Source organism: Vombatus ursinus, unplaced genomic scaffold (genome assembly GCF_900497805.2).
Source record: "Vombatus ursinus unplaced genomic scaffold, bare-nosed wombat genome assembly UNPS02014778.1, whole genome shotgun sequence".
Lineage (NCBI taxonomy): Eukaryota > Metazoa > Chordata > Mammalia > Diprotodontia > Vombatidae > Vombatus > Vombatus ursinus.
In genome coordinates this window covers 56,840,922-56,868,043 of record NW_020954556.1, presented here as the reverse complement: position 1 = coordinate 56,868,043, position 27,122 = coordinate 56,840,922, and the positions used below count along the sequence as shown (strand labels likewise).

The following is a 27,122-nucleotide window of genomic DNA, read 5'->3' as shown; positions in this document are numbered from 1 at the left end:
CTCAGTTTCCCCATCTGTAAAATGAGAATAATACTAGAACCTAGCTCACAAGGTTTGTTGTGAGGATCAAAAGTGCTTTACAAGGAGCAGCTAGGTGGTGCAGTGGATAGAGCTCTGGCTTTGGAGTCAGGAGGACCTGAGTTCAAATCTGGCCTTAGACACTTGACATTTACTAACTGTGTAACTCTGTCACTTAACCCCAACTGCCTCATCAAAAAAAAAAAAGTTTGCTTTACAAACTATATAAATATATAGTTCGTTTATAAAGGGTTATATAAATTCTAGCCATTGGTATTACCAATGTTGGCTCTATTATGGTAACTCTAGCTTACCATCATACACTCCTTCATAATTACCAAGTCCTTTAAACATATATATATATATGTATGTGTATATATATATATATATATATATAGTTTGGGTTTCACAACAGCTCTGTGAAAGAGATAGGAAAGACATTATTCTTATTTTACAGATGGGGAAACTGAGTTTCAGAAAGGTTCTCATTTAAGTGTCATATTCAAAGCCCACCTAATTGGATTTTTTGTGAGAAACATGATAAAGTATTTAGAATATGATGTTATCAAGATATTATGCAAACCAAAGGTGTCACCTGTTATCTATCAAATAATCAGAACAAACTAAGCAAAGACAAGCCATTCTGGGTATCCACAAATTTGGGCCACTGTCTGGACATCTGTTCCAAAAGATGCTTTCTTGGCCTCACTAAGGGACCTAGATCTTCAGTTTCTCTCTGAAAGATGCCACAAGTTATGATGGAAAGAGCACTGGTCTTGGAGTCAAAAGAGGTCCTGACTGTCACTTACTAGATGTGACTCTGAGCGAGTCAATTCATCCCTCTAACACTCAGATTCCTCATCTGAGAAAAGGCATTGTCTTGCCCTACCTATCCCACAATGTTGTTGTGAGGATCATATGGCCAATGATGCATGATCATTCCTACTTACATAGTGTTTCACATATTACAATGAACTTTCCTCACATCAACCCTCTGATGTAGGGAAATACATTGTAACTAAAAAGCAGTGCTGTCAGTGGGGTAGGGATCAGTTGTTTTCATTGATCTGTAGAAGAACTGAAATTCCCTCTACCAATACAGTTGGCACTTCCACTGCTAGTTATAGTCTCAGAGAGTTGCCTGGAGCTCTGAAAGGTTATGTAATTTGTCTATGATTCACAGTCAGTAAATATCAGAGGCGGGAGATGAACTAGCATCTTTCTGGTTCACAGGCCAGCTCTCTATCCTCTATGGCATGCTGCCTCCTATACTATGGAAATATAAGCTATAATAATTACTGCTTAGGATTTCGTGCAAATAATCCCTCCCCCTTTTTTGGGAGGCAATCGGGGTTAGGTGACTTGCTCATGGTCATACAGCTAGTAAGTGTCTGAGGTGGGATTTGATCTCAGGTCCTCCTGACTCTAGGGCTGGTGCTCTATCCGCTAGCACCACCTAGCGGCCCTCATGCAAATAATCTTAAAGCTGTGATTGATTCATAGTTATCCAACCAGATTGGCATTAGGTTTCAGACTGAAATCTAAAGAATGAAGTTAAGCATTTCTCCTATATCCAGAGTACGCCTATCAATCGTATGGTTTCTGAATATAGGTGTTATCCTTTACTGGCAAGTTCTTTCCACAGGCAAATTCTAGACCATTTGTGGTTTAAAGACAATCACCAAACTTTAACTTGAAAGAAAACAGAAAATCAACGTCAAGAAGAAAACTCATTATGTTGTCCTCCTCCAGTTTCCTGAATCAGGGCAACAGAAAGAATTTAGAGATGCTCCCTGTGGATTCTTGTCTGATGAATGCACTAATTGGGATTTTGTTAAATGATCATTCATATGCCACAATAAGGATACAACAATGGATAAGACGTTTATTTCCTTTAAAGAGAAGAAAACATTCCTGGACGAAACATTTTCCCCATAGACATTTCTTTCTCTGATTATTTATTTTAAAATATTTTATGGGGGCAGCTAGGTGGCACAGTGGATAGAGCACTGGCCCTGGAGTCAGGAGGACCTGAGTTCAAATCTGATTTCAGACCAGATACTTGACCCTTACTAGCTGTGCGACCCTAGGCAAGTCACTTAACCCCCAATTACTTTGCAAAAAAAAAATGAAATATTTTATGCAGTTTCTAACAAGTTTTTTTTCCTTCTTTTTGTTTTTAAAAAGAAAAAAATTAATTTTTATCTGGATGTAAAAATAAAAAAATGTCGAAGACCTATATTCTAAAAATCCATCATATAGGAACCTACTATAATAGTGTAAGAGAGGTAATGTGGACTGGTGGGTGCAATGCTTGGCTCTGACTCAGGAGTTAGGCAGGTCATCTAGAGCAAGTGACTCCAATGGCAGCATTGGCAACACAGCTACATTTGAAGGGCCTGCATGGGACTCACCTTGACTTTTAAAATAGCCGCTATGGGCCAAGTTTTTGTGTCGGCTATGACCAGGTGTATTATAGCCAGTGTCATAACAACACTTTACATTTCCTGGAAAAACCAAAAGACAGTCAAACAAGCCTTTCCTCCAATTAGAATGTCAAAACACCTTTGGTTCTTGCTTCAAATGCACAAAGCAAGAATGCAGTACAAAATTTCCATGCTGGTCAGAACATGTTTAATCCAACTTATTATCCATCTTAAAATAGTGGCTTTCCCAGCTGCCTTCCTCATAGGTTGAGGCTACAACTTTTAACAAGTCTCAGTATTTGATCTTGAACTCATCACTTAATTGAGAACCTACTTGAACCTCAGTTTCCTCACATGTGAAATGGGATTAATATACCTCCCTGCCTTACTTCATGGAGTTGTGAAATGAAAATCACATATACACATATGTATGCATATGTGCAATGTATATATAGGTATATATACATACATGCATATGTGTATGTATACATATGTATATTCATAGGCATATACATGCATGTATGTGTATAGATATGTTATGTATATATACATATATGTAATATAGAGAGAACTATGTAACTATGAAGGAGCATATAATTTTAAGATAATGGTATTATCATAGAGTCAATAATCTCTAAAGAAATTAAAGAAAGAGGAAAACTACTCATATGTACAAAAATATTTGTAGTAGCTTTTTTTGTGGTGGCAAAGAACTGGAATCTAAACAGGGTGCCCATCAATTGGGGAATGGTTGAACAAAAGATAGCATATAGGGACAGCTAGGTGGCATAGTAGGTAGAGCTCCAGCCTTGGAGTTAGGAGGACCTGAGTTCAAATTTGGCCTCAGGCACTTGACACTTCCTAGCTGTATGATCCTGGGCAAATCACTTAACCCCAATTGCCTCACCCCCCCAAAAAAAGAGCAAAAAGAGTATAGCATATGAATATGATGGAAATTTATTGTGCTTTAAGAAATGATGAAAAGTTTCAGAGAAACCTGGGAAAATCTGTATGAACTGATGCAAAATGAAGTAAGCAGAACCCAGAGAACAATTTATGCAACAACAGCGTGGGAAAGATAAATAACTTTGAAAGACTTCAGAATGCTGATCAATACAATGACCAACTACGATTCCAGAGAACTCAGGAGGAAACCTGCCACCTGACTCTTGAGAGTGAGGTGATAGGCTCAGAGTACAAATTGAGATGTATCCTTTTTTAGACCACATTGTCCCTGTTTTTCTTGATTATACATATTTATTACAAAGGTTCTGTTTTTCCTTCTTTCTTAATTGGGAGATATAGATTTTCATTAACTGAACAAATTCAATATTAAAAAATATAGTGTAAGGGCAACAGCATGCAAATAATGACTTGAAACCTGTAGCATGGAGGTTCCTAGGTGGATACCTATTATTACAGGTCAGTTATCCCTCAGCAGGAATGTCTTACAGTTCTCTGCTGCCCTCAACTGGGCCTACTTGCCACAACCTTTCTCCTAGTGTTTCCAGCCTTCTGAGTGACAATGCAGTATAAATATTTCTCCAGCATTTTATCACTTATGTTAGCCACAAAGTACCATACATATTCATTGCTTTTTCAGAATTACTCTATCCCAAATGCCATAGCATTATTTCTGAACATAACAAACTGAAGTCAAAGTTCAAAGTAACTGAAAAAGAAGGCCTAGATAGGTGGTCAGTCAGTCAACAAGCATTTAATAAGTTCTTACTAAGTGCCAGACATTGTGCTAAGTGCTGGAGATACAAAGAAAGGCAAAGATATGGTGCCTGTTCTCAAGGAGCCCACATTTTTATGGGGCAGACAAAATACAGCCACGTGCATACAAGATATTTACAGAGTAGATGGAATCTCAGATCACATAACTAATTAGAGGCAGTGTAGTACAATAGGAAGCATGCTGGGTCTGGCGTCTGAGACCCTGGATACAGATCCTGGTTCATCTACTTATTAGCTATGTGATCTTGGACAATTCATTGAACCCCTCTGAGACTCAGATCCTTATCTATAAAATAAAGAGGTTGGACCAGAAGGCCTCTGGGGTCTCCTCCAGCTCTAAATCTAGCATCCCATGATCCCAATAGCAGAGATGGGACTAGAACCCAAGTCTTCACACTGGTCCAATACTTGTTTCCACTGCCCACAGCAGGGTCAGGGCTTGTCTGTCCCTAAATACATTTCTGATTTTAGTTTAACATCGAACATTTGATGTTTAGTTTAACATCAAACTGTAATTAAAAGGGGTCAAGGAATTTTTGCTTAGAAGTTCTTTTGGTTTCTTTATTGCCTTAATTGGAATCTAGGCGTCAGTCATTATATCGATGAGATAGGGAAAAGAGGGGCCAAAAGCAGCGATGTCAGGGAAAATAATAACTGGCACGTGCCTGTCCACCCCTAAAACCACACACTCCACACATACACATGTGGAAGAAGAAAGCCCATGAATGATCAAATTCCCCAAGGAGCATACAATACCATATCTTCTGGTTCTGGTATATTTATGCCACGGAAAAACTGGTTGTTTTTAAAGATGGTCTGATGCCTCAGAATTAGTTTTCCTATAAAATATCAACAATAGAGTAAACAAAAATTTAGTCATGGAGTCACAGTACTTTTTGAAAGTTTACTTCCTATGGCCCAGATATGAAAGAAAAGTTGGACTGATTTTTCTCCCAGTTTTGAGTGGAATAGGCAAGTGTAAAGGCATATCTTTGACCCTGTCTCTGTCTCTCTTTTTGAGGGACAGAGTCAGAAGCACATGGCATGGCTTATGGTAACACTGTACCCTACATTTTCTGTGCTGCAGGTACCCCAACAATGGGTGTGCCTTAAATAGCTGAGTACCCAAAAGGCCAGCCTGGAAAGACCCACCAGTAAAACAGGCTAAAACAATTCTCATGCCCAAGAGTCATGCTACTTTGTGGTATTCATTTTTTGGTCAGGTGGTCCCAATCGCCACTGCTGGGAACTTTGGGGAAGTTTTCTCTATCCAGGTGGCAAGTCTAGTAGAACTCCGGGGCTTAATACCCAACTGTGGCTTGGAACGGGGCTCTTGGTAATACAAGGTAGCAAGTAAACTTAAGAGAAATTAACATTCTCCTAATTCCTCCATATGATGTTGATATATGGGAAAGAAATGGTGTTTAAAATATCCATGATTATTAATAATAACAGCTAACATTTATATAACACCTACTATGTGCCATGCATTGTGCTAAGCAGTTTACAAATATTTTCTCATTAGATTCAAATGATGTGCCCCTTCTCATAGTAAAGATGCCTCTATGAAAGCTAGAAGCTAAGGAGCAAAATGTGCTATGTAAGCTTTTTTTGGAGGGAAGGGGGAGTCCAAACTGCGATTACATAGGCATGGGGAACTACCAGTTTGTTACTTTAAAAATTCTTATTGATAGCTTTTATTTTTCTATCACTTTCATATATGAATAGATTAATTCCCTCTCCCCTACCCAAGCAGCCATCCCTTATAACAAAGAACAAAAAAGAGGGTGGGGGGAGAAACAATTCAGCAAAACCAACCAATTCATCAGATGTCTTTGACAGTATATGCAGTGTTCCATACCCACAGCCCCCCCATCCCCCACCTCTGCAAACGAGGGAAGGAGGTATGCTTTTTCAACTCTTCTTTGGGGTCAAGATCAGTTATTGTAATTATATAGTGTTCAGTTTTAGTTATTTGTTCTTTCCATTCACGTTACTGTAATCACTATATGTTTTATTTTCTCTACTTTGCAACTTAGAGTTTTAGAGTTATAGTAACTGAGGTCATGAGAAGTTAAAATGACACACAGCCAAGGTATGAACCCAGGTCTTCCTGGCTCTAGTCACAAAAGGCAGCTGGTGGTGGGCTTAGAGTCAGAATAGACCTGAGTTCAAAACCAGCCTTAGACACTCGTGAGCTGTGTGACCCTAGGCAAGTCACTCAACCTCTGGGCATAATTACAGGATAATTATGAGGATAATATTGTTTAACAAAAAAGGGGGGGGTGCTTAGCATAGTGCTTGGCACCTAGTAGGATTCACTCCCACTGTGCCATACTATTTCTCTTGCAGAAAATACCCAGGAAAAAAAAATACCCAGGAGTGAGCTGTTGAATGTTTAACAAAGAGCTCACCAGAAAAATATACACAGGATACACTTTTAAGTGTAGTTTGCATTATTAACATTTCCTCCATCACTTTCTTAAGTTTAGACAATTGACAAAATAGTAAAACAAGCCTTGACTTGCAGCATTTGCCAATTTCTCAGATGTAAATGCTCACACTGAAAATTTCACAATCAGTTCTCAGAGCCTGCTCCAGCTGACTCCAGCAGACTCCAGCACACCCTCTGCGATACCTTTCAATTAAGATCCTGCTGCAACAGAAGAAACTAAGTGGTCTTCAGGCATAATAACCTCAAGCACAAGAATAAGCAAGATGGGATTAACCAGCGGGGTGCACATCACAGTTAAAACCCTGCAGTTTCTATGTATGATGCAAATCTCTGATAAACCATACTCTGAATCACAGTTATTGTTTTAGAATTCAGTAACAGCCAGAGCAGGGAACACAAGTAGATGAAAAACCTCTAGGGCAATGAGGGGCAGGGAGGAAAGGGAAACTCCTTAATTTAGGGGACAGAAACTGCTGACCAATCAGATATTTCTTGCTTAGATCAAGCTCTAGCTAGCTCATTCATCTCTATGCTCAATCAGATATGGGAAGTATCCGCTTAGTAAGGTCTGTGACTGATTGATTGTACCTGAAAAGTGATCTGGAAATTCCTCAGAGAGAATTATTATTTTACATATGAGAAGAGTCAGCCTGGGTTCTGACTATAATCCTGAATGCTTATACTCAATAGCTGTACGCTTTGGAGATGCTGGAGTAATGAAAGAAAAGCAAGCTTTTTTTATCTCTTCTTTTTTTTTTTAATAACTTTTGAGAATCGCTGTAAGTCACAGAATGCTATTCATACCCAGGGTCCTGATGATCAGATAGAGTTGGTCCACATCTGATTTTCCAGGCCAGAGGGGCCGGCCAGTCAGCAATTCAGCAAAAACACAGCCAACTGCCCACACATCTACTGCAGGACCATATTGTGTATCTCCTACTAGAAGCTCAGGTGCTCGGTACCATCTTGTAGCAACATAATCAGTATAGGCATCTCCTGGACCTGTACAAGGCATCAAATGCAAATTCAAAATAAGATTCAAAGTAAACAGCTTTGTTAACTGTGCTATCATAATATTCTAAAGGTGTTTATTTGCTAAATTCAGTAGTACTACAAAGCCTTAGGAGTATTAGTTTTTAAATGTCCCAACTTCGGAAGGCATCCCTTTAACGCACAGAAATTGGTCAGAGAGGAAAAGAAAATCAGTTTGTTGTGGGACATTTTCAGAATTAAACCAGCCTACTGTTCTATTGCATACAATTGTCAACACAGAGCAATTCAACAACATAAATTAAAAGTCACCCAAAGTATCTAATTAATGATCATTAAGATGTATGACCCATGTTGGCAGCTGCTGATACCCACATTCTCATGCCTGCTGCATTCCTAGGTGATGAGCAGAATGCAGGTAACTATAAGCCCTATGCAATCCCTTGCTAACTGGTATTTCTCAATCAATCAATTGCTAAATATTTCTTTTTTTGTTTATTACAAACATTTAAGATACAAGAAGAGGAAAAAGACAGACCCTCCCTTAAGGAGTTTACAATCACATCCCAGGCCATTTTCCCTGCTCATAATCTGCCTAGGGGGTGGAAGCCAACCACTCCATTGACAGAGAAAAATCCCTTTACTCAATATGGAATGACCAGGTACCCAAATGCATAGTTCTGCTTGCCTAGATTGGAGAGTAGAAAATAATTTTATTTCTTTTGGCCATAAGCACTTAGCAAAGACACAAATGAAGAAAAATGACTCATTTTCTATGATGTAAGGTCACATTTAGAAACATCATTGACTATATTAAAACCTTTCTATAATCTAGCCCCACCCAACTTGTACACCTTTATTCTTTTTCCCTTTATCATCACTATTCCATAATAGAAACTCCCTGCTCTGGCCAGGCCAGCCTGTTCAGTGTTCTTCAAACATGCCATGCTTATTCCCATCTTAAGGACTTATTTAACTTCTCCTTCCTGAAATTCCCCTTGTCTCTTTTCTGACTATCCAAATACTAATCATCCATCAAAGTAATGTTCAAATCCTAACTCATAAATGAAGTCTTCTCTGATTACCTTAGTCCACATTGATCTCTCCCTCCTCAAAACATTTATTATCTGTACATTGGCACTAAACCACATGCAGCTTGAATTGTGATTCAAATGAGATAGCCAGGTGGGACAGTGGCTAGAGCAGGGGTGGGAAACCTGCGGCCTCAAGGCCTTTTGGATTTGTTCTGTGAAGTTTGGGTTTGGTCAAAGGGCCACACTTGAGGACCTAGAGGACCATTTCTTCTGTGAAGTTTGTATTCAGTCAAAGAGCTGTACTTGAGGACTTAGAGGGCCTCATGTGGCCTTGAGGCTATAGGTTCCCCACCCTTGTGTTAGAGCCTTGGACCTGGAGCCGGGAAGAATTGAGTTCAAATTTGACCTCAGACATTAACTAGCTGTGTGGCCCTGGGTGAATCACTTGGCCTGTGTCTGCCCCAGTTTCCTCATCTGTAAAATAGGAATAATAATAGCACCTCCCTCCCAGAGTTGTTGTGAAGATCATAATTGCCAAGTTCTTTGCCATTTAAAGTACTATATAAATGCTAGTGATTGTTATTATTGATTATAATTATTATTATTAACTGTGTTAAGTGTGTCATGTTTTGTCTATTCAACCAGGTTGTGAGCTCCTTAGGGAAGAAACTATGTCTTATAGTTTATATCCTTAAAAGACTATGATGATGATGATTAATAAAAATAGCTAGCATTTATGTGTCCATTTAAAGTTTGCAAAGCACTTTTACTCCAATTATGTTATCTTATTTGATCCTGGATATCTGGGACCTGAACACCAGATGCCCATCGAGAAAGGGAGAATATGTGATGGGGAAAGTCACAAGAGCAGGCCTTAGGATGTAGCTCAGACAGATAGGCCAACACCTAAGAGAGGGACAGCATCAGGCAAAAGACAGAGCTGTGCGGGTATTAGAGAGGTCTGGCAGCAGGCATAGAGACCCAGCTATGGGCACAATGGCTCATGGAAAGGCTCGCAATCAGGCAATGAGCTCAAGCTGGTGCTAGGCAAGAAACTAAGACAGCAACTTGAGCATAAAGTGGAACAAGACAGAGATCTGGTCAATAATAATAACTGCTACTATTTATATAGAGCTTGGAGGTTTCTTTAAAGTACTTTATAATGATTATGTCATTTGTTCCTCATAACAATGCTGGGAAGTAGATGTTATTATTATCCCCATTTTATACATAGGGAAACTGAGGCAGACAGCAGTTAAGTGTCTTGCCCAGAGGCACACAGTCAGTTAGCATTAGAGGCGAGATTTGAACTCAGGAGTTCCAGACACCAGGTCTTACCCTTTTACCCACTGTGTCCTTGTAGTCCTTTGCTTTGACAAATATTCAATAGACTTGAACTCCCTACATATTTAATCCCCCAAATGTTACAGGTCTGTCTCCTTGAAAATTTAAAATACTTTATTATAACATACATTTAATTCCCAAACTAATATATTTCATAGATTAAGATCATGTAAAAATTCTATATAAGTGAGTAAAATTCCACATGAATGTAAAAATGAAGCATATATGTTTATACAAATGTGGGTATATGTGTATGTACATATATAATACACATGCATGTACTCTGATATACACATACATGCATAAACATATATTTATGTATATATGTATATACATGGCATCCTATCTGTCAATGTATGTATTTATAACTAATCTGTATCTTTATCTGTATCTGTATCTTGTAACTGACTGAATAGAGGAGTTTAATGTAAAGATGTCGCTACTTACTCAGAAGTCGAGCAAATCCAAAGTCACAGATCTTGATCATCCCTTGCTTCGTTATCAGAATGTTTTCAGGTTTTACATCCCTGTGAATACACTGTAAAAGGAGATCTCATTATCCTCCGAAGGAATAAAAGTAAGACTTGGTAAATATCAACCGAGAATTTCCAGTAATGGTTGAACCAAGTCCAACAGAGAAAAAACAGAGAAAGGTTTCACTTCTTTGTACTAAGGAAATATAATCCTGGCAATTTTGTCCTGGTTGACAAGAAGGAAAAAAAAAAACCCAGAATGCTGTTGGATTGCTGGAACCCAAGTTAATCTTCGGAGATGGCAGTTATACAAAGTGAGCCTAGTTTTGCTGTTAAGAAATGAACACTGCATTATTTATTATTATTCTTAACAAGTTTACCCAAGTGTATGATACAAGGTGATTTGGTGACCAAACACTTACCCATCTGGGCAAGTCCTTGTACACTTTAAAGTGAACTTCTCTTTCTTCAGCATTGGTGATAGATCCAGAGTGAATACAGTATATGTTTCTGATTTGGGCAAAGTAATTTGGGAAAATATCTGCATCACAACTGAAAAAAATTTACTTATATCACAAAACTCAGTGGCTACCTGGTCCTCTCTCACTTCCTTCCCAGGTGATATGTCAGTCAATCAACATTTATTAAGCACCTACTATGTGCCTGGCACTATGCTAAGTGCTGGGGATAAAAAACAACAAAAAACCAAGACAGTTCCTGCCCTCAAGAAGCTTACAATCTAACAGATAAAACAACCAGAACAACAAAAGTAGAAGTCTCCTGAAGCAAGGTAGGAATTGATTCTGGGAGAAGTGGGTCACACTTCCTTATTCTATTTTGGGGCCCATCTTCTGAAGAGCAGCTACTTGCTTCACAATAATTGCTCTGAATGAAGTGCCCTACACTGGGTGACCAAGGGTCAATCTCGATTTAATCAGCATTCAGCCAATAACCACTGCATGCAAAGGGATGTGAAAGAAACAAGTACAAGTCCCACCTTCACATTACCGAAAATTTCCATTTTACTTTCCATCCGTCTATCCATTCATTCACCATTCAAAAAACATTAAGCATCTATGATATTCAAGGCACCATGCTAAGTACAGAAAAGAAGAGCTGGATGTACAAGTGTAACAAAAACTCTGACATTTGTATATATAATTTTCAAAGCACTATCACATGCATTATCTCATTTGAGCTTGACAACAAACAGCCCTAGGAGGTATATTTTATATGTCTGTGTGGCCATTGACAAAAGTTTAGGCTCCAAATTATTTAGCTTAACAGAAATTAGTTATTTTCCTACTCTACAGTTCTATTGACCCCTTTAAATGTCCAAGAGAGTTAATTTTTCTTTCTTAAAGTGTTTTGCTTTTTTTTTCCCTAATAGTCACCCTGGAATGAAAGGGAAAAAAAAAACCCATCTCTTAAACCTTGTCATTCATTTTTGATCATAAGAGGTGCTACTAATAGAAGCCCTTGCTTTAATTAGACAGCAAAGACTGCCAAGCTTTTTCTAACTCTGAAGACTGATGGGGGAGAAGAAGAGAGTCTTACATATTAATATTTGTAAAATTACATGATTGAATTATGAAGGAATACAGATCATTATTCTTTTATATGCAGAAACCCCTTTTTGTTCATGGAATCTTCAGATGGATAAGTAAAGAAATAGAACCTGGATCCAGGGGTGAGGAACCTGTGGCCTTCAGGCCACATGTGATCTGTCGAAAGGCCACACTTAAGGACTTAGAAGTCCACATGTGGCCTGAAGGCCACAGGTTCCTCACCTTTGGATGCAAATTAGAACAATGTTATTTTTTGTACAAGTCTGAAATCATATCTGAAAAGTTGTATGCCCTTACACGTGGCATCAATAAGCAAATGAATGTATTTAACAGACATTCATTTGTTCAAAAAAGATTTGCATCTCATTTTCCCCAATCTAATGCAAAGGCATTAGGAAAAATTTTAAAACCTATTCAAACTAGAATATGTACACATAAGTAAAATATTGATATGCCTACCAGGATTGCAAATTGATACAAAAATTTTGTTATAATTTTGATTTTTTGAAATAAACATTTTTATCCTATCTCTAATTTTTTTGCTTTATGGATAAAATCAATGTACATCATCAAATGATGACACCTGGTCCTTTGACGTATTTTTAAATTCCTGTCCTTCTAATGTTAATAGTCATCAGAGTGTAATGGAACAATCAGTGGCTTAGCATCAAGGAGAACTGTCTGCACTAGATGCTGGCTTGTGTGACCTTGGATACGCCATTGTTTCCAAAGCTATAAAATGGGATAATGATAATAGTTATAATAACAATACTTGCATTAACTACCTTATGGGTTGTTGTGAAGATCAAATTAGATAACATGAAAAGGCTTTGAAACCTTAAAGTGCTATTGTAAGTATATTATTATTATCATGTAAATATCCAGATATGCATGATAGTGTAGATACAGTGTAAAGCAAAATACTTGACAACAGGTAGATAAGACAACAGTGAGAACAAGATGCTGTGAGAGGGTTAGAGAAAGCAGGAAACAGGGACTGTTGGACCAACACTGAAAGTGCTGTTATTGTTGTTCAGTCACGTTTGACTCTTCTTGACCCCATCTGGGGTTTTCTTGGCAAAGATACTGGACTGGTTTGCCATTTCCTTTTCCAGCTCAAATGAGGAAACTGAGGCAAACAGGGTGAAGGGACTTGCCCAGGGTCACACAGCTACGAAGTATCTGAGGCCAGATTTGAACTCAGGAAGGTGAGACTTCCTGACTCCAGACCCAGTGCTGTATTTACTCCATCACCTAGCTGACCTTAAAATTGAAATATTTAGGCACATATGCGATTCCACAAGCAAAGCAAACTCTCTTTATGCAGTGCTTCTCCCACTTGCAGTTAGTTTATTTTCCACTGAAGAATGAAAAACACAGGGATAAATGTAGCAAAAACCATTTTAATAAACTTTGATTTGATACAAAAGCTTTTTAATACCACTGATGTCAGGCTACAGGGGCTGCCGTAGAATCACATTTTTATAATATCACAAGAAACTGAAGAAGGTGTTTGGTTCATCTTTAACTTGATTTTCATTATCAGTTCCAGAAACCTCCATGTCAAAAAAAAGTACTGTATTTCTTATAACTGGGGGAAGAATATCTTCTTTATCCATGTCTCAAACAAACCACTTTGTTCCCTAATAATGCAGAAATCTCAGGGTATTTTAGAGAAAATAGCATGAGTAGGACATTTTCTTTCTTCTTACGCTATCAGCAAGTCAATATGGGTTTATGTGATCACGTAATGACCCTGACAGCTTTAGCTAAGATCAAGATACTGGGGACGTGAGGGTTGCCATGGTGTCTTCAGCTGCTGTAGAAATCTTCATCAAGGCCACTGGGTCAGATCAGCAGCAGCTCTGTCCTCTAAGAACAGCAGGATTGTGACTCACTTGAAAACAATGAGAACAGAGATTTTAGAACTCCTGTTTCAAGAGCTAAAGCTTATGTCAGTATTACATGGTCTGTATACTATTTTTATCTACTACATGCATTTTGGCTAATAAAATAACTTAGAATAGTTTTATTAAAAAGTACAAAATCTTACCGTAGCATTGGAGCACAGAATAACCAGAATTCAGGAGTGATTTTCATCTTGGAGGAAGGAAGCATGTCTGAAAAATTATCCACTTTTAGAAGGAGGTATGAAATTAGGTGTTTTCAAGCCCAAGATTAAAAAAAATGGGAGCAATGGGAGGTTGCTTAGAGCAGAGAAATGAAGATGGTTCCGCTGGAAATGCGTTCTAGGTTTGGATACTCTGTCCCGACAGGGTCACATTCAGGTGAGTCAGCAGTGAGGCATCTTGTTATTTAATGAGAAAACATGCACAACTGTGAAAACCATAATGTTAAAATTATAGTATAGGGGCAGCTAGGTGGCACAGTGGATAGAGCATTGGCCCTGCATTCAGGGCCAATGAGTTCAAATCTAGCCTCAGACACATAACACTTAACTAGCTGTGTGACCTTGGGCAAGTCACTTAACCCGACTGCCTAACCAAAAAAAAAAAAATTAAAAAATTAAAAATAAAATTATAGTATAATTGGCCATGAAACTCCAGCTGCATAGAGTACATAGTGATATCTGCATGAGACAGCTTAGCAGAAGTAAAAGAGGTGTTGATTTCAGTATTTGCAAGTACAGATCCTGGCATCAAGGAAGAGCAGAGTCATGGATTTTGTGAACAAAATTCCCCATATATTTTATTAATATGAAATAAAGATTGCAGGTTTTTATGGCCAAAAATTATCACTGATTTTTAAGAAAAGCCTATTTCATGACACTGAAATTTGGTGCTCTATTAACTCACTCTCTTTCCCGAATCTTCAGATTCTAGACTATTACTCAGCACTAGTCTAGAGTGTCACTTTCCATCAGGCCCCAAACTGACCACACTGTGGGTTCTGTTCCTGTCTTAGCATCAACTGCCAAGGTCTAGAAAGGTTCAAAGGAGAGCAACATTTGGTTACATGAAGAACTTCCTGAGCAAATTTACCAACCTAATTTGAAAATCATCTCAGTGATCATTAATAGCAACCCAGTGACTACATGAAATATGTAATAGGGCCATCAACTATTAAAAGAAGAAAAAAAACAATTCAGAAGAAATTAATAAATAACTTACATTATGTTTGTGGCAGAAACTGAGAGCTTGGAGTGTTTGCCACAAAACACTTTTGAGCATACGGTCAGCGACTCTTAAAAATAAAAGGAAAATAAGAAAAAAATTAACAAAGGGAAATGTTATTTACTAAATATTAATTTTAACTGCCTATATAAATATCCATTTTTTTAATGCTGGCTCTCAAGTGATAGGAAAATTCAAAAGGCAGATGACAACCTGTTTATAATTCCATTTGTATTTAATTTATGACTATTAAATTCTATCAACACTTTTCTCCCACATTGAGAGTTTAGCTCCTAGTTACTTAACACACTTTAGGAAAGTCTCACAATTTGGAATTAATTCAGATTAAGTATGTGAACCTATTTACTAGAGTACTTGAATTCAAATATAATAGATTTTTGCAAAGATAAATACTTAAGGATCTATTGGGGGAAGAGACTCAAGAAACAGAAAGTGAATTTAGATGAAGTCTTGCTATGGAAAGGCCCTTTGGGCCTGTCTCTTGTCTTTGGGAGAAGCCAGTAAATGATTCCTTGACAGCTTTTAGTAGAATAGGGGATGTTCCCAATATATTCACAGAATTAGAAAATGCTAAGAATTTATAAGGGACTAAAAGAAATGGAAGCAGTGTCAGATTTTATATTCTTGGGCTCAAAGATTACTGTAGATAGCGACTGTAGCCATGAAATTAAAAGACATTTGCTCCTTGGAATGAAAGCTATGGCAAATCTGGACAGTGTACTAAAAAGCAGAGACATCACCTTGCCGATAAATGTTCATACAGTCAAAGCTATGGTTTTTCCAGTACCAACGTATGTCTGTGAGAGCTGGACTATAAGGAAAGCTGAGTGCCGCAGAATTGATGCTTTTGAAGTGTGGTGTTAGAGAAGACTTTTGAGAGTCCCTTGGACAGCAAGGAGATCAAATCAGTCAATACTTAAAGATATTAATTCAGGCTATTCACTGGAAGGTTAAATACTTTGGTTATATGATGAGAAGATGGGACTCATTGGAAAAGACTCAGATGTTGGGAAAGATTGAAGGCATTAATAGAAGCAGTTGGCAGAGGATAAGACGGATAGATAGTGTCATGGAAATAATGGACATGAACTTGGACAGACTTTGAGAGATAGTGGAGGACAAAAGAGCCTGGCGTGCTACAGTTCATGGGGTCACGAAGTGTGGGACATGACTGAGTGACTGAACAGCAATCACCTCCCTCATTTTCCCTTTTTAGATGAGGAAACTGAAGTTCATAGTGGCTTGCCCATTGTCACACAGTTAAGCCAAGTCTAGGATCTTGATCTCCTAGGCTGGTGTTCCTACCATTACATCACTCTCTCTTTCATTAAGATTCTTCAGGGTAAGGTCCTATTGCCAAAAGGGCAGGGGTCTGCTGGAAATAGCTGGCACCAGCTCTTGAGAGCCAATTGCTAAATTTTCAGTGTGAGCATCTTACACCTTTGAAATCAGCAAATGCAACAACTCAGAGCCTGGTTTGTTGTTTTGTTGACTCTCTAAATTTAACAAAGTGATGGAGAAATGTTAAAGATGTAGATTAAACTTAAAAGTGGGTCATGTTTACTTTTTTTTTTTTGAAGAGGCAGTTATTATACATTTAGAAGGGCTGGTACAGCATCCAATGCCATGACTGACTATTACTAATTACAGTTATCCTTCTTTAATTTGACTTCAAATTAATAATAAGAGAAGCTGGCATTTATATAGTGCTTTAAGATTTGCAAAGCACTTTACATGTCACCTGATTTAATCCTTACAAAAACCCTACGAGGCAGGCACATTTATTATCCCCATTTTGCAGATGAGAAAACTCAGGCTAAAAGCTTAAGTGACTTGCTCAAAGGCACAGAGTTCATAAATGTCTTGGGCAGGAATTGAACTCAAATTTTCTTGAAATCCTTGTGGGAATACAGCTCTGGATAACTGAATATTCACCAGAAAATAATTCTGGTTACCAGAGAGCAGGAAAATACCTTGGGTTCTGGCAGAGTGGAAGTAAAGGCAGAGAGGGAAGGGGGGGCAATGGGAACTCATGGGAATGAGGGATGGGGGCTCCAGCAGAGAGGGGAAGGAGGGGCAGAGAGGTAGAGAGGTTGTCTGTAAGTAGGAGACTGACTATGAGAGGAATAATGTGGTATACCTTTTAGCTACTGTTATTATTAAAGGTAGTAAAAAAAAAAAGACACCAAATCCAGAAACAAAATATTCTAACTTTCATGGAGACCCTTCATTTGGGTTCTTTCTGTTTTACCTTGCCTTAATTCTTCAAATGAATCTGTGAGTGCATCACTGTGAGTATTCCATCCATTCACACAGATTGTGGGCCAAGGATGCCTGCCTCCACTTACCTTATGCAATTTTTGTCCCTGTCTAATCCTTGCCACGGGGCCCACTCAATGGTCTGGTGACCTTCCTCCCTGTTCCTTGATATTGAAAGGAAATCCAGAGAACATGTGGGTTTGGTTATTCCTTACTCTTGCCGTGTGACCACCCACGCTTTTTCTCCTTTAACTTTTTCCCCTTCATCTTTGCCTAAGTAAGCCCATACGATCCAAAATTATTAAAAGGGTTTATAGATACAAAGATTGTACAGCTATCTAAATACGGTCACTTAAAATATAATGAAAAATCTTTAAAGACTTTCCCCCCACTCCAGGGATCCAAATACACACATTACATTTAAAATATTGACAGATCTTTGGAGTTTACAACTCTGAGAGAGGGGACAGTTAGGTGGTGCAGTAGATAGAGTACTGAGTCTGAAGTCAGGAAGAATCATTTTCCTGAGTTCAAATCTGACCTCAGACACTTCCTAGCTGTGTGACCCTAGACAAGTCACTTAGCCCTGTTTGCCTCGGTTTCTTCATCTGTAAAATAAACTGGAGAAGGAAATGAAAAAAACTACTCCAGTGTTGGACACGACTGAAACATCTGAACAACAACTCTGAAAGAGAAAAATGAAAGAGGAAAAAAAAAAGAACTCCTTTATTTTACAAATGAGGAAACCAGGGACTAGGGAGTTTAAATGACTACCCAAGCTCATCCAGCTGGTTACGGGCAGAATCTCTTTTTGGCCATAACAACTCTGTTGTGCCTCAGTAGAACGGAGGACAGAGAGGGACCAATACCGAGTTATTCAGCTCAAAAGGGCACTCATGCTATCAGTCAGAATGAATCGATATTGCCCACAGATTTCTACACTCAGTAATACCTACCTTTGACCCTGTCCTCTGCTTATCCCTTCCCTATAGACCTATTACTTTTCATTTTGACCTCGACTCAAACCCCCATCTTGTGTGCTACTACTGATCAAGTAGCCTGGCATAGACCTCTTTGACAACGGCATTGGACGGAGACCCTCATTTAGCCTAAGCCTTTCTCTGGCATTACTGCTACTGGAATTTACTGCTACTCCAAATACTCCCCTTTTAAAAAAATTGTTTTTAATTTATTTTACTATACATTTATGGAACAAAACAAGCATTTCCATAACATAGCATAACAAAAAAGATGATTACAAATGAAACTGCAAATCTATTATGTACAACTTGCTGTTCCTTTTAAACATATAATAAATTTATCATGTAAATTTCTTCTTTTTCCTTCTTTTTCTTAGACACAAAGACCATTTACACATATATGTAAAATTATTTTATATATACTTCTACTTATCAGTTTTTTCTCTGGATATAGATAGGGTCTCTCTTCATACTCATTTTTAAAGGTCTCTCTCTGTATCTGTGGCTGGGACCTTTAGCCCCCTAACCCTGAGATTGGCTCTCTCTCTCCTTCTCCTCCCACACCTGCTCCTACTCCTCAGCTCCATCCCAGAGGTTGGGTCAGATCAGACTGGACAAATATGATGCAATTGTGCAGTCAGCTAGGAAAAGATTAGTTAGCACACAAACCTAGGAAAGGCCAGGAATGGGTTAGGAAGGAAAGAGAAAATGGTCTTGCCATTTAAATTTTTTTTGCTCCAACACTTTCCCCCACCTTATTCACCTACATAGGAGAGCAAGGGAGTTCTGGAATTGAAAATATGGGGTGTGCAGAACTCTGCAGAATCCTTGGTTTTATGTTGGACAGGTAGCCACTAAAATATTCACTGATTAGGAATTAAATATGGAGCGGCCTAGACTTCCTGACCCTCTCCTACCAGAGAAGACTCTCTGATAGAGACACAGTCTTCAGTGACTAGGACACAGGGAAATGGACAGGGTCTAGAGCTGGTATAAGGAACTCCAGGAGAGGAAGCCCCCTCAGCCTTGAGAAGATGCACATCAGCACCTTCTCAGGTTATAGTCTTAGAGAGTTGCCTAGAGTCCCGAGGGTAAATGACTTGCTCAGGGTCACACAGCCAGTATGTGTAAGGGGCAGAACTTGAACCAGGTTAAGAGTATTCATTGAAAAAATAGACTTAAACCTGAGGATTCAACTTATCTACAGTAAGAGCTTGGTATTTTTTTCCTGCTGGAAGAGAAATGTCCATTTCAGACATGGCTCAAAAATGGAAAAACCATAAAAACTGAAAAGTTTTCCCTTCCTCCCTTCCCCAGCTCCCAGGAAAGCTTTTGCTCCCTAGTGAGATGACTGGGTGTGTTAGAGCTTCTGCTTTTTTTTTCCCTTAAGGAACCTCAGCAAGAAAACTTCTGAACTTTAAACAAGCCATGGCAGAACCCACTCTTCTGATGAGATAGCGCCTCACCTGAGGATTCCAGATGAAGGCAGAAGATGGAAGCAGAGAGCAACTCTACCACTATGTGCCCAGTGGAGATTGGCAGTAATTGCAGGACCGGTATGAGACGAGCAGTGAGAGATGCCTAGTAGAGACTTTGTAGCGAGCAGACTATACATTTGGCAGAAATTGCATGCAAAATGAGACTGCGCGGCAGCCTTAGCAAGGTAGGAGCATTAGAAGCAGTTTGATGACAAGACATTAGTGGCCTTGAAGTACAGCCCTATAATGCTGGAGGTGTGTTTCCCCTTCAAACGTGTTCCTAGGTCACAAATGTTCACTACATATGTGCCTCTCCACACATTCCCTACATGTATCCCCCCTGGACTTGGGTAGGGGAGAGTTGAGATCTTTTATTACTACTTTTCCTATTCTACTTTGCTTAGAACTAATTGTGCTTTCTGGCTGACTAGAAAAGATAAAATACATTGATAGGGGTTCAAGGACTACGAATGAGTGGACACAGACCCATAATCTTAAGCTATTTTAAGTTACATATGATCATATTCTTTTTTTTTTTTTCAATTAAGAGGCAGCTCAGTGGTACAGTAGATAAGAGTGCCGGGCCTGTACTCAGGAAGAACTGAGTTCAAATCCAAGCTCAGACACTTACTAGCTGTGTGATCCTGGGTAAGTCACTTAATTTCTGTCTTCCTCAGTTTTCTCATCTGTAAAATGGGGATAATAATACATCTAATTCCTAAGGTTGTTGTGAGGATCAAATGAGATAATTATAAAGTGCTTAACACAGCACATGATACAAAGTAAGCACTATATGAACATTGTTGTTGTTCAGTTGTTTCATTTTGTATCTGACATTTTGTGACCCCATTTGAGGTTTTCTTGGCAAAGATACTGGAGTGGTTTGCCATTTCCTTTTCCAGTTCATTTGACAGATGAGGAAACCGAGGCAAACAGGGCTAAGTAACTTGTCTAGGATCACACAGCTGGGAAGTATCTGAGGCCAGATTTGAACTCAGGAAGGTGAGACTTCATGACAATAGGTCTGGCACTCTATCCGTCATACCACCTAGCTACCCCATGTAAATGTTAGCTATTACTATTATTATTATCATTATCATTATTATTATTATCCTCACTAATAGTGGAGGGCAGGACGTTAGCAATCCAAAAACATTAGTGTCTAGCTTTATTATACGTAATACGATTTTTTCTCATAAGCAGATTTGTCTTCCTACATTTCAGGGATCGAGACACGGATTGGATCTGTAACTTCATTGGGGAAGAGAGCTCCTGGTAAGGAACTTCCTCTATCAATGACAGTTAGACATCTTCTCTATAACTGAGACTTTTAGAGAATTGCCGTAGAACATATGCCTAGGGTCACCCAGCACATTTCAGAGAGGGGCTTAAGCCCAAATTTTCCTGGCTCCAGGGTCATTTCTCTGTCCACTAGTTTTTATTCTCTGAGTGCTCCTCATTGTATTTGGGGAAGGTGGCACAGGATGGAGAAGAGGAAAGCCTTCTGTGATCCGCGTACAGTTAAAGAAATATGACCCTGTAGGCTTTAAGCTTCCTTGTAACTCACCCATTTGGACTTCTCTCCAGCTCATTCAAAAGAGTATGATCACAGTACTCAAAAACTAAGTGCATTTTCCGCTTTCGTCGGAATACCTCGATGAGGTTCACAAGGTTAGCATGTTTTAGTTGCTGAAAAAGAACCACAGTAAAATATCTAGTGATTTACTCTGAGCAATTATCCCCTTCATGGCCCCTACTCTGCTAAACATTCCCCGTGCCTTACCTGACCATTGAGATACAACAGTTCACACATATCCTTCTCTAAATAAGATTCACAGACTCTTGGAGTTGAAAGGAAACTGAGAAATCATTGGGACTAATTTTCCACCTAACATAGGAATCCTTTTTATAGCATCAAAGGCTAAAACCCCCCTGGGACATGTGGGTATGACTGATGCCCATCTGGAAGGCTCCCTGTTAAATGAAATGGACAACAGGAGAGCAAGAAAGTAACAGAATAGTACCAGATATAAAGAATAATATAACTAAATAATTAGCATAGCCTCCAGTTATAGGCAGAATAAGTAGCTCATTCAGACTTGGGGATCCAGGAAAAATGCAGGTGCCAGGAATCCAAACGCAGGGCACAAGGTTAGGTTGACTATGGACAGCAGGGGTTCGGTTATTTCCTCTCTGTCTCTCTCTTTCAGCATCTCCAGGATCAGCCTTTAAGGGACAAGGAGTTATGGGAACTCAGTTTGAACTAAACCTTAACAAGAGTAGTAAGCACACAGTTGGAATCAGCAGGCTTTATTCCATACTCGTAGACAAGGGCAAAACCAAAGAACATCTTTCAAGGAACATAGAAAGCTGTGGACCAAGAAGGACCATTGCAATCCTTTTATTAAAATTAAGTGCCACAACTAAGCACAGTGCCACTGTATGTTGTTTTACAAACAGTCTTCTTAGCAAAAAACTGCATGTAAATCAAATCTTATTTTAAATATGCAATATTTAAATATTCAATATTAAAATATTAAATTTTAAATAAATATTTTAAATATTAAATAAATATATTCAATAGAACGCTGCTGGGAGTGAATCTTTTAAGAAGGGAAGAATCCTTTAGTAATGTGATTAACGACACTGTTTTATGAGTTTAGTTTTAAAAAACCAGAAAAGTTGTTTAGTTCTTTAAGTTAGTAGTCAAAACAGCATATTTAATAGTTCTGGTTGACCCGGAAGCTAAAGCTGACAAAGAATCACACTTCATAACATGTGTGGAAGTATGGTAGAAGGGGGCACTGCTCTAGGATTCAGAAGAAAAGGGCATTCTAGTCCCAGCTGCATGACCTTGGATACATCATCTGATCTCTGGGCCTCAGTTTCCTCATCTACAAATAAAGAAGTTGGATCAGATGATCTCTAAGGCTTTTTCCTGTTCTAAAATTGAATGATTCAACATTAAAAAAAAAAAAGAATTTACAGGGGCAGCTAGGTGGCATAGTAGATAGAGCATCAGTTTGGTCTCAGACACTTACTAGTTAGCTGTGTGACCCTGGACAAATCACTTAACCTCCAATGCCTCAAAAAATATTTTTTAAAGCTTATATTCAATATTTCTGAATTATATGAATCCAAACAGGTCAAATCCCATTAGAACAAATGCATGTATGTGTGTATATATATATACACATATATGTACATATATATATACATACACACACACACACACACACATACATTTATACACAGGTATATACATCTATCTACCCATCTATCAATCCATGATTACATAGGCAGTTAGTGTCAAAGGCAGGATTTGAACCTACCTCTTCCTCACCCCAAAGTCAGCACTCTATCCACTATGCCATGATGCTTCTCTGAATATATGATTGAAAACTACTATACCATGAAAATATATGGATAACAAAAGTATTTCCAAGACTCAAGAAATTCCCAATAACTACACTGTGCATATGAACTGCACTGAAATTTCATGACACTCTGGAATACTCAGTCAAAGTCACCTACCTTCAATAAACGTATCTCTCTTAATGCTATCTTCTTAACAATGGGATCGTCCTCAGATTCCACAAATTTTTTAATGGCCACAACTTGTCCAGAGCTTTTATTTCTGCACTTGAATACAACGCCATAAGATCCTTCTCCAATCTTACCAAGTTTTTCATACTTTTCCATTATATTTGAATTATGAATTAAAGTACTATGTGTTGATGAATTTTGTTGCACCTAAAAAATTAATTGTAGTGTTTTCTTTAAAATTTAGTTTTATGTGACAGTAGATTTGCAATTTTTACATAAATTAAAAAGACCTGGGATTCCAACAATGTCAAAGAATCATCCCAATCTGTTCATTTGAAAGCATTTACAACTTTATTTTGAAGTTTAGCCCAGTAGACTTGTACTCAAATTGCATGTTTGTTTTAAATTGATAGTATATAGTTGTTTTTACTTTTACCTTCTGAATCAGTGTTGTCCAAATTGTACCAGTCCTCATAGATAGGTCCTTACCTCTTAAAACCTTTTAACATAAAAATTGGACAACTCCTGCTCTTCCCAACTCCACTTTCCTCCACCTGTGAGGATGTTCTCTTGCGTTACTGAGAGGGAAAAGTAAGGGTGAGAAGTGTGCTAGAGAATACTACAAGAAGGGCACACTCATCCACACGATATGCTAGGTAGTGCAGTGGATAGAGTGTGGAGCTTGGTGTCAGATAGATCTGAGTTTGGTTCCTGTCTCACATACTGACAGCTAACATTTTGTCAGAGGTTGGATTTGAACTCGGTTCTTCCTGACTCCAATTTCCATGCTAAATCCAATAGACTATGTATATTAAGAGGATATAGTCATGTGAAAAAAAATCCAGGAACCAGAGGGAAGGCATGGCAGAGAGTTTGGGGGAAAGAAGGAAGATCCCTTCCAGTATAATGTAAGCTTGGATTTTGTCACCATCTTCATGAATCCTTCCCTGATTCTCCTCTGATGCTGGTCCTTATTCCCTCCTCAAATTGCCTTGTATTTGCTTATTTGCATGTGTATGTGCTGTATTCCTGAACAGAAGGTAGCCCTTTGGTGAAAAGTCTTGTTTTATATTCATCTTTGTATCCCTAAACTGAGTAGAGTGCTTTACATGTAAGAGACATTTAACAAAAGTTTATTGAAATTAAAATCTAAGTTGCGTTATAAGTCTCCTGTGCATCTCCTCTTGATCTCTTTAAGAAGCTCTCCCTTTTCATCCTCATTGGAAGTGTTTGAGTTTGGGTTAGAATTTCATTCTTTATGAGTCCCCTTCCCTTACAGAATTTTGGTTCATTGGATCTCCCTGAACTTAAGTTTGCCCAAATCTACAGTGCTGAGCTTTATTTCTGTCCTCTAATTTTTATTTGGAGTGATCTCATCCTCTCAGGGCTTGCTTCCACCATTTCTACTTTATCAACCAGATTTCTTTATTGGTCAAAATCATTTCCAATAGCAGGCTCCCTTTGTCACTCATTCCAAGTTTTGAAGGCTGAAGTGATTCTTAAGACAGCCAAGAATTTATCGGCTATTTTGTTTTTGGCAGAGGGGGAAACCCAGCAGATGTCTGAATAATTAAAGTCCCCCATCCCTACTGTGCTGTGCCTCTGCTAGGTTTATGATGTTTCCCAAAGTTATCTTTTCTTTTTCTTTCTGTCTAAGCGGACTGCAAGATACTCCCATAACAATATTCCCTCCTTGTTCCTTACTCAAATCCTCTCTATCATGCTTCCTGACTCCAATTCCTAGATTTCTTCACCTGAGTACATCTAACTATATAAGGCTGTTTTACTTTATCTATTCTGAACCTTTTGAATAAACTACATCCCAGTCATGAGTTTTATTCTTCCAAATCTCAGTAATTCCTATGAGGTCAAATTTGCTTTCTTGCATTTAGATAGCCAGTTAGGGAACAGCTGGGTGGCCCAGTGGATAGAGCACTGAAACTGGAGTCAGGAAGACCTGAGTTCAAATCCAGATTTTAGCTATGTGACCCTGGGCAAAATTCAGTTTCTTCATGTGTAAGGAGGGGACAATAATAGCATCTGCCTCCCAGGGTTGTTGTAAAAATAAAATGAGATAATATCTGCTAAGCACTATATAAATCTTATTGATTTACCTTGTTAATTATCCATATCTGATGCCTTCATCAGATTTTGAGTGGTTCCGTTTGCAATTTGCCACATTTGCATATGAAAAGGTTGGGAATGGGGTAGAGTAATTAACAGACAAGGAATTCCTATTCCCTCTTTGCCCTTCACATCCTAGCCACATAAATTGCCTCTGCACTTTCTCCATCTTCCTATTTATAGAGGTGAATGGGAGAGACTCAGCGTTCGAAAACTATATAACCTTGAACCCCGGGCTGTTGGGTAATTTTTGGGTAAATGGCCATTGTCTGGCCTCTTCTGTAGAGATGCCCGTTTGGAAATTGTCTCCAATCAGCATAAGCTTAGGTGGAAGTTTCTAATTGAAGAGGATCGGATCTTTGTAGTCAAAAGAAAAGGCTAAGCTGAGAAGAACAACTTGCAGTGACTTTCATTCCAGATAATTTAGCACCAGGAGCTTGGAATCTCCTGCCTTAGTAGATAGAAGACCTCAATCTAGAATCTGAGGAAACAGAACTAGAAAGGTATCTGTTGGTCCTTGGGTAAGGGTGGCTGCTCTTTTTGAAATGAGCTCATTAAAGAAGCCTCATCACATCCCAGGTGAAAGATGTGAACTGAATCAAAGGCTGGAACTAATGCAGACTATAGCCCCAGCAGACTAGAAATCAATGAAGCAACACCAAGGGAAACAGTGTCAAGTTCAGACCATGAGACCAACATCATTAAGAGTAGCCCTGCAACATCAGAGACCCAAGTTGTCTCTCCTCATGGGTGCCCTGGTTGCTCTTGTTTTCTACATGTGTGCCTCTACTTGTAATCTCTATATGTCTGCTCATCCCGTGTATGTTGTTTGTACTTGTGGAAGAATATGCCCAAGGTTTATAGAGAATGATTTGTTGCTACTTTAAAAAACTAAAACTATGGTGTTCAGTAAATGCCTTTGCTTTGAGCTAATTGTGTTGCTTATATGACTGGTGAAAAGTAGATACATTGATGGGGACCCGTGAACTAAAGTTTTAGGAGTATATGCCCAGAAAATAACTTGAACCAGGGGTCATCCTTCAGGGAACCCAACCCTCAACGTGGGATCTGATGGGGGAAGTGGTACAAAAGAATCACAGTTACACGACTACGTCTGAAGCCATGAGTTTTATTGTTGGGTCTTTCGGTTACCATTTCCTGTGATTCATGCTAGTACTGCTACTCTTTATGGTAACTGTCTTAGCAGATATTTATGGGTAGTTTTCTCTTTCCACTTACATTTTCAGCTTAAGATTCTCTTGATAAAATTTGCAAGACTCCAGATAAATATATTTTTACCAGACCTTGTGAAATGTGCTAAATCACTAGCCAAAAATGACATTTTAAGTGGTGAGCCAAAAATGTAGATCTTGTACTCAGACACCATTTTAACCACCTCTTCAGTTCCCACATATTTTTTTTCCCTTCTAAAAGCTCTACTGCCCATCAGTAGTAGTGGTTAAAATCGACTTGTACCCCAACTTGCATCCCTAACACCTCCAGTTTCTTATTCAGGTCTCTATAATCCCTAG

General features: G+C 38.6%; 1 protein-coding gene across 2 annotated transcripts in view; it reads right to left on the bottom strand.

Moving 5' to 3' along the window:
* CDKL4 (cyclin dependent kinase like 4) overlaps positions 1–27,122 on the bottom strand; it is a 58,496-nt gene that overhangs the window by 18,007 nt on the left and 13,367 nt on the right. For both annotated transcript variants that reach the window (XM_027865504.1, XM_027865505.1), the window contains exons 3-8: positions 23,455–23,673; positions 21,488–21,609; positions 15,180–15,252; positions 10,455–10,545; positions 7,444–7,641; positions 4,941–5,023 (exon numbers count right to left, since the gene is read on the bottom strand). In XM_027865504.1, coding sequence (XP_027721305.1) covers positions 4,941–5,023; positions 7,444–7,641; positions 10,455–10,545; positions 15,180–15,252; positions 21,488–21,609; positions 23,455–23,673 — 786 coding nt within the window. The remainder of the gene's footprint in view (positions 1–4,940; positions 5,024–7,443; positions 7,642–10,454; positions 10,546–15,179; positions 15,253–21,487; positions 21,610–23,454; positions 23,674–27,122) is intronic.